Source organism: Primulina tabacum, chromosome 14 (genome assembly GCF_025594145.1).
Source record: "Primulina tabacum isolate GXHZ01 chromosome 14, ASM2559414v2, whole genome shotgun sequence".
In the NCBI taxonomy this organism is placed as follows: Eukaryota; Viridiplantae; Streptophyta; class Magnoliopsida; order Lamiales; family Gesneriaceae; genus Primulina; species Primulina tabacum.
In genome coordinates, this window is record NC_134563.1 from 17,019,704 (window position 1) to 17,028,865 (window position 9,162).

The window sequence follows — 9,162 nt, forward strand, 5'->3', positions numbered from 1 at the left end:
TGATGAGTCCAGACTTTTATTTACAGCTTTATATCGATTCATGTCTTTCAGATTATAATACATTTATTGATATCTGGTTCATGCTTTTATATTTCTTCATATGATTGCATGTATACGTTGTTTATACTGGAAATGTATTTATCACCGGAGTTATCCGGCTGTTGTTGTGTTTGTATGTGTGCATGACAATAGGAGGGACATGATTAGGGTCACGAGAAGGATGAGAGATCAAGATTAGCGTGGAGATCCGGACTTAGAAGTAGATCTGTTTCATCACCTGACATGTAGTGAATGTACAATAGTTTGTTATGAATTACTTTTGTACAAGACTTGTAATTTAGATCTGGATATTGATCTTGTAAATGAAATAAGAGTTATTTCATATGTTGCGCACTCTTGTATTTTAAAAAAAAAATTTAGACCCAGACTAATTAAATGATCCTAATAATGATTAAGAAGACGAATTAGGTTCGGGTCCCCACACGGTTTCTTTTCATCCCTCTTTGGCCTGTTACATTCTGCAATAAAATGCCTTTTTTGCCACAGTTAAAACGTGCTTGACCATCATCTGTATGGTCTTTTTTGTAATATGGTTTAATAAAATTAGATTAATTTTTGCGCAAGAATTTACCAAATTTCTTAACGAACTGAGACATAGCGTCATTGCTTAATTGCTCAACTGATTTCTTACTTGGAGACTTTTCGACCGAAAGAGTCACTGTGGTTACAGTGTGAGCCTTGGTTGATTTAGATGTAGATTGTTCTTCCTCAATCCGAATTCCAAGTTCGAACTCATGTGCTTTTAGATCAGCGAAAAGGCCATGAAGCTAGCTTGTTTAGATCCTTTGGTTCTCGCATTGCCACCGTCTTTACATCCCATTCTTTGGGAAGGGCTCTCACCACCTTCAAAGCAAATTCACGATTAGAAAATTCTTTACCAAGTAATATAAGTTCAATAATGATACAGCTAAAACATTCATCAAACTCAGAAAGAGTTTTTCCATGCTTCATTTTGAAATTGTCGAACTTTTGGATGGCGACAGTTAGTTTATTCTCCTTGGTTTGATCAATGCCTTCACACAGTTGTGTGAGATTCTCCCAGATCTCCTTCGCTGTAGAGCAAGTTTTAATTTTATTGAACATATTTTTATCTAAAGTTTTGTAAAGGATATCCTTTGCCACATTGTCAAGGTCTTCCTTCTTCTTATCTTCAGCAGTCCATTCAGATTGATGCTTTCCCACCATCTGAGGAGCACCTTCACTTACAACAAAACTGGATTAACTTTCAGAATTTTCATAGGACCATCTTTGATGACATACCCCAAGTTATCATTATGAGCCGCTAAGTGTGCCTGCGTACGAATTTTTCAATCATCATAATCTTTTTTTGTAAACATGAAAATCTTGTTAAATGATGCCATATATAGATTGTAGATATCAAAGTTCAAGAAAACCAGGTCTGATACTACTTGTTGGAACTGAAAAAGAGTTTAGAAGGGGGGTAAATAAACTCTTTTAAAAATTGAAACGTTTTTAAATTTGTTTCAAGCGTTTTTAGGCGGTTGAAACTTTTCTCGAACGGTTTAGAAATTTGAACCACTTAAAAAGTGTGAAAAAGGGTTCATAATTTATAATGATAGCTAAAACCGGTTGGCTAGCTGGTTAACAAGAAACAATTCAAAATGTAAGAAATTGCATAACATAAGAAACACAAGGTTTTATGGATGTTTCAAGATAAAACTCCTATGTTACCCCTTCTTCCTTTCCATGAAGGATTCCACTTAAAGACTTTGGCTTTACAAAGTTTTGTAACAACACACTTCAATCAAGACTTATCACACTGTCTGTGTTGGAACTATTAGTGATCACTTTACACTTCTAGATATTTAAGAACCCTAGCTTTACCAGACCACACAGTAAATCAAACAACCAAAAGGTCAGTGATATAAAGAAACAATAGGCTTGGGTAGCACGAGGTTGATCCTTTAATGATCAGATAAATTTCCGATGAGTGCGTTCTTGAGTGAGCGATGAAAGATAAAACATTATGTATCCTCAAGTATGCAAGCTTAGTGATATAGCAATATAGCGGTTGAAAAGCTTATATGTCGAAGAGTGAAAAAGTCAGCGAGCTCTATTCTGAATTCTTCAACTCTTCATTTATATAGGCTAACAGTGTAGAACCCATTAAATCAGACTACGTATAGCCATGCATAATTTCTAGTATTAAAAAAAATGATTTCTTTATTATTTAAAGCATTTTTAAAGTTGTTAGTCATGATTATTTATTTTAAATCGCATAAGTTTAGTTTTATCTTTTAAGTTAAATAAGCGAGGCCGGACTGGAGTTGGAGTATTGAGATAAAATTTAATATTAAGAAAACATTCCTAGAATTTATTTAAGATAAATAATAAGTCTTTTTAAAATAAAATAATTTTTAAGGATTTATTTAATTAACTTGAGATAAGTAGTAAATAAGTTCCTTTTTGTCCAATAATTTAATTTAAAAGCCTAAATTAAAATATGTGACCAATTGAGATAAGTTAATCTAGGCTTATTTTAATTAAGGAATTTCAACTTAACATGTTAGTAATTTAACTTAAAGAATTAGCCATGCATGCAAGATAATTACCATCCTAAACTAATTTATTAATTCACTAGAATATTTAATGGGTAGATAAAACTCTAAAAAATTAAAATACAAGATTAAGAAATATTCTTCCCTCCATTTTATTTGCAATTTTCGGCCACCTCATTTTTAAAAGATTTAGTTTTTGATTTACAACTCATTTCTTTGATTCTTTTTCCTTTCCATTTCATGGTAGATAATCCCTTCAACTTTTACCCTCACTAATTAATGATTTAAACAATATTACTACCCAATTTTAATAGCAAAATCGGCCATCTCAATTAGGAGATTTAAAAATATTGTCAACTCACTATTTTATATCTTTCCTTACCATTTTCTTGATAGATAATTTCCTAAATTTTATTCACTACTAATTAACATTTAAACAATATTTCTACCATGTTTATCTAGCAATATTTCATTCCCATTTATCATAGAAAATCGACCACCTTGATGAGATTTGTTTTGGATTTACAGCTCACCACTATTTGATACCATTCCTTGATCTTTTCTTGGAGATAATTCCCCCACCTTTTAATCACCAAGTAAATTAATAATTAAGCAAATTTCTACCCCATTTTAAAAGAAATTTTTGGCCACCCCTTTGATAGATTTAAAAATATTTGGCAACTCTCCATCTTTAATTCATTTCCTAATCTTTCCTTGGGGAGATAATTCAATCACATTTAATCTTCAATAATTAATCATTAAGCAATTTTTCTACCCTTATTTGACATGAAAGAATTGGCCTCACCCCTAGCAAATCAACCTCAAATCCTTTGATATGTCATATCATTCCTTATTTCTCAAACTCTAGATCGAAAGATTTTTATCTTACCATTCCATTTCCTTTTATTTGGTATACCTTCCCTTCATCCGTAACAATTTTCCCTCCTCCATACTCTCGAAAATTCAGTCCCCTTCAGTAGAGAAAAATCGAGATTTAGCTAGGGAAGAAAGCAAGATTCATTTTTGCCATTTAATCTCCAATTATATTGCAACCTTCCCATTTATTTTCCTAGCCTTCTCTCCCACTCCTTATTCTCGAAATTCAGTAGAATTTCAGCAAGAAAAATCGAGAGAAACACTAGAGAAATCGTGAGAATCAAGAGAGAAAAAAACAAGAATCAACTTAACTCCGTCTCCGCCGCGCCGCGTTGTCGTAATCGTTTGTTTTCTTACAAAACAAAAATCCAAGGCATGTATATGTTATTTCTTTGCTCTTCAATCAAGTCATAATATGATTTTTAAACATCACATGTCCAGGATTTTCATGAGAAAACCGAAATATTACAGCAACTACACAAGAAAATTCTGCACAGATTTCGGCCTTCACTTGTGCACCTCACGTTGTTGGTTGTGTTGTGGTTTCAGGGTTCAGCTCGATTTCCAGGGGCTCAAGGCTACTTATGGTCATGTTATAGGGTGTGTTAGGGAGGGTTTAGTTCATTGGTTGTATGCCATTCACCCCAGCAAAACCGAATTGGGACAGCAACTCGTCCATGATGCATTTTTGAGTCGCGATTTCTGGTTTTTGGGTTGTCCAGGTGTTGGTTCGGATCTCGGTTGGCATTTGGGCCTGTAACCGTGGTCTCAGCACTTCCTTGACATGTCTAGGACATGACCAAGTCGGCCTTTCATGGCTTGGTTCATGGTTCCTATCAGTTTTTAAAACAAACAAGAACAGCGCCCCATCGGTTTTCAATTTCTGAATTTTTCTGCACAAGTTGGTTTTCGGTTTTGAGGATGGAATGGATCTTGGTTGGCTTTTTAGCCCTTAGCCATGGTTCATACAATACCCCTTGATGTCTAGATTAAGCCATGGTCAACCAAATGGCCACTGGAATGATCCATGACAGCAAACAATAGCAACGTCCCACGCATGCAGTTTGTTGCTCTCGGTTGGGAGTGTGGTCACGTTTTTGGTGTGGGTTGGATTGTGGCTGGCCTAGGGCCCTTAGCCATGGTTCAAACCATACCCTAGGATGTTGGTAAGAGGCTCTGGTTGGTGGTTCAAGTCCCAATGGCCATTAGCCTCGCAAACAACGCAAAGGAGGGCAAGCGCCACTGCTGTATTCATTGGATAGCAAGTTTGTGTTTCGGTTCAGAAGCCCGTTTGAGTTCTTGGTTGGCTTTTAGCCTATGGCCTTGGACTGGACAGTATCACATCAAGTTAGGAAGGTCATGTTTTTGGCCGTTCGTGATTTGGTCAAGTTTAGAGGTCGTACGAGAATTTACGGTGCAATGTGCCAAAGTGACTCTCGAAAGAGTGTTTCATGTTTTGGCCTCCATTCACCAAAATTTCGAGTAATGTAATTTTTAGGAGCATTATTTCATCATTTTAAGTGTATTTTAATCATGACTAAACGATGGTTCGGTGTCGGTTCGGGTTGGCACGGAGTCATGATTAAATACTAAGTCATTGGGCGTAATTATCTCGTTTTTGGAGTCAATTACAAAGTTTGGTCAAGTAAAATCATTTGCATATTTTTCATGTTAGATTTAAGTCATAGAGAGCCTGGGAACGATCCAACCCATTCGGTAAAATTAATACAGGATATTTAATTACGTTATTTAATTATATTACGTGCATAAAAAAATAAAATATTCATTTTCGAGATTTATGCGATATTGCTTGTGGCCACTTCACTTTATGGGATTATTACTTCACCCGGTGGTCACTTATCGGTTTAGTTCAGTTCAGTTCCACCCAGTATACTGTGGCATTAGTCTGATCAGACGATTATTACTTCACCCGGTGGTCACTTACCGGTTCAGTTCAGTTCAGTTCAGGGGCCACTTGCGTAGAACATAATCTCAACATAAAATTATGACATGTTATTTTATTACAGGGCTCGATTGAGCAAACATTTCACTCATGATTTTCAGTTCAGTTATGCACGTATTATAATTACTCATGACATGATATTTTACGTTACGCCAGACTTATGATATTCTTACCATGCATGAAAGTTTATTATTATTACTCGTTATTTATGATATATGCATGCTGAGTCTTTAGACTCACTAGACTTGATTGTTGTAGGTACTGACGAGGTCGGGATCGAGGGCGGGGACCAGTGAGCCATCTTGGGTCGGTAGTAGTGGAACCCGAGGACCTCATTTTCAGCATTTACCATTTTTATGCTCAAACATTTCATCTTTTGTTGGATTATTTTAAATTGTTATTTTGCAAACAATAATTACTTCCGCTGCTATTTCGAATATTTAAACATTGAATCTTTTCACCAGTTTATTTATTTAAAGAGGCATTTTAATTAGTTAAAGAGAAAATTTTAAATTTTTCTGCAAATTTTCAAACACGAATTTTTAGGCCTCTACAGATGGTATTAGAGCCTATGTTCTTGTAAAGGGTTGTACTACCACTGATCTCGAGAAGCTCACGAAGTCACGTCTTCGGTCTGTAAGTTTTACGTTCACGCATTTCGTTTCAAGCATGAAATATTTTAACAGCATGTTTTCATGAAATGTTTTGTGTCAAGACTTTAATTATGCAGTACTTACTTAAATTTAAAGAAATAATAGATTGTTCTACTTTTTGGATCATAAGTTAATCTTGAAGATTATAAATACTCTTGGGACTTGTAGATTTTCTAAGAAACTACGAATGGTTCGCGGTTGCTAGTTATTTAGTTTTTGGGAATTCCATGTAAGGATTAATGATTCGGGACTACGACTAAATTTGGAAGTATAAAAACATAGAATTTATTTAGGATGCATGCTCTACCCAGTTGGATTTAAGGATTGAATTGCATGAATTGAGATTTTTAAGGACCTAATTGTAATAACTAATAATTGAGGACCTAAGTGCAAAAAATAAAATTCTGAGAGACTATTTTCGAGTTTATCGAATTTTGAGATTTAATTCTGAGTTTTGAGAATTTAAAGGTTTAATGAGGCTAAAATTGAAAATTTTATGGGAACCAGAAATGCAATTTTGTAGGGTTGTAGGACCAAAATGATAATTTTCAAGAACTTTAAGGGCCAAATTGCAAATTCTGAAATTTTGACGATTAAATTCGAACTTTGGAGGAACAATTGGGTTAAATCAGTAATTTTTGAGGTTATGAGAATTGAATTTTGTGTTTAATAAGCTTAAGGTCATTGAACTTTATGTTACGGGAAACCTATAGAATGGATTTAGGAACGCCAAAAAATTATAGGTAATTGTTGGATTCTCGAGATTAAGGACAAATCGGATAATATTCGAGGAAATTAAGAACTAATTTTGCAATTTTTAAGAAATTTGGGGACTTGGTTAGCAGTAAGTGAGAAGCGAATGGTTTAAAGGATATGAAATTTGATGATTCAGGTTTGAAGGGATATCTAGAACCTTGAAACAATTGGGTTATAAGGTTATAAGGAATGATAACCAAGGGCATTGTAGGATGAATCAACATTTGGCTTGAAGGTCTAAGCTCTAGTGAATTAATACTGTGACAAATTAAGAATTCAGAATGATAACAATTTAAGATAAAGTTGATCAGTTAGTTAAGTTATAAGAATAGATATGGAAAAAAAAATAAAATAAAATTGAGAATTTAAGTTTGATGAATCATAATTTTTGATCATGATCTTAAGAGTTAAAATTATACCTTTTTTGGAATTTAATTTTTTTAAAAAAAAAAATTGGGTATGATCGATGGTTAGATTACTTGATAGACGCATATAATATTTGAGGTAGACACCTGGTTTTAAGAAATTTTTGAAAATCATTGAGATACTTGAGAATAAATGAATATGTATGTTGGGATTTTGTTATCTAATACTATTTGTGTCGCGTAAGCTTGAATTTTAAGTTTATGAAATAGGTGTTCGTTCGAAAATTTTGGGTGAAATAAAAACCAAAAGAAACAAGTTGTGTTCATCATAGGTTATCAATGAACGAATATTAAGATTTTTATCGAGTAAGAAATCTGAAATCTTGATATGGGGATTCTAGAATTTATGGGTTATAAGTGAAGTTGATTTATTAGAGCTAGCCCATCATTATCATAGGAGAACTTATTAAGTTTTATACGCTAGTATTAATTAAGCATTAAGGATACGTAAGAATGCGACATTCGCTTCAATAAGAAAAATCCAAGGGTCTTAGTTCTCAACTTTATGCTAATTGAAAAGGAAATAGTTTAAGCATGTAATTGGTGCTAGAATAATTTTATTATTTAAGTGGAAGATCGGTATCGTATATTTTGGGTTTTATGGATTAAGACTACTCGAACTTAAGATTTGCAACAACGTTATATTGGGATGTACTTCTAAATAGTCAGATTATGTAAGTTTGGTGCGGTAAGGTAAATATTCGATTCAAGGATCTTAGTCTAATATTATTATGGGATTGAGATAAGGTTTAACTTTTAAGTACTTTAGTAAGATCTCCTAAGTCGAACTGCATGAATGTCAATACTTGGACTTGAAGCTTTAACATATCTTGAGGTCAATAAAGTTAAGAAGGGATGCTGTTAAGATTTCAATATTGGAATATAATAGGTCAATGAACATCTTGGGTATATTATAAGGAAAGTAAGGTGCGTTAAATTTGGACATCCATCTCTAGTATGAGGAATTGCGGGATAAGTCAAAATTTGGGGCTATAGTTGTAATGCCCGAGATTTTAGTTGATACTTTTGAGATTATTATGTGTTATGAAAAAGGGAATGGAAGAACAGACATGGAGAAGCGACGTTGCAATTTGAGTTTAATGACAACAAGACACCGCACCCGCGCCAGGAACCTTGCCGCACCCGCGGTTGTCATTCTGAAATTTTGGTGTTGGTACAGTAGAGGTAGCGCACCCGCGGTAAGAACAGGACCGCACCTGCGGTGGATGTACCGAGACAGGACCGCACCCGCGGTGCAAGAGTCAGCGCACCCGCGGTCGTTCCTTCTGAATTTTTGAAGGTGATCCAATACGCAAAGCGCACCCGCGTTCCAATGTATAGCGCACCCGCGGCGAGACGTGTGTTGTGAAGAGATGCGCCACTTGTCCCTCACCATGCAACGTGTATATATATATATATATACAATCGATTCATTCTTCACAATTCAGAGAGAAATCGAGAAAAGGCTCCGAGGAAGGATTTCAATTTGTGATTGAAGATTTTGGAGATCCGTCCGTCCGATTTTGAATCCGACTTCAATACTGAGTTCCTATCGACGCAGGCTATAACTAGACGTAAGTTTTGTTACGTTTAGATATGATTTGAAAGTATGATATTGTCAGAATTGAATAGGAATCATATATGGGGTTTCTGATACAGTGGACATCGTATATTTGAAGTCAGATTGAAGAACAGACTGTTTATGTAATTGTTACGATTTTCAGAGTTTATTTGATTAAGATTCAATATCAGAGTTGTATTGTTATTGATTATAAGTGGTACTGATATTGATTATGAATTCTTGTATTATATCTGTGATGTTGAGATGGACGGGGTTATCGAGACTGTATTGTTATGCCGTCAAAACATCAGTAGATTGATATTGATCAGATTTACGATTGATGAAGATT

General features: G+C 34.6%; 1 protein-coding gene across 1 annotated transcript; it reads right to left on the reverse strand.

Annotated features, from left to right (window-relative positions):
* Positions 1-807: 807 nt before the first annotated feature.
* LOC142523813 (uncharacterized) lies at positions 808-1,245 on the reverse strand. Its single transcript, XM_075627543.1, has one exon. It carries the CDS (start codon positions 1,243-1,245, stop codon positions 808-810), a length of 438 nt encoding a protein of 145 aa, XP_075483658.1.
* Positions 1,246-9,162: the final 7,917 nt, after the last annotated feature.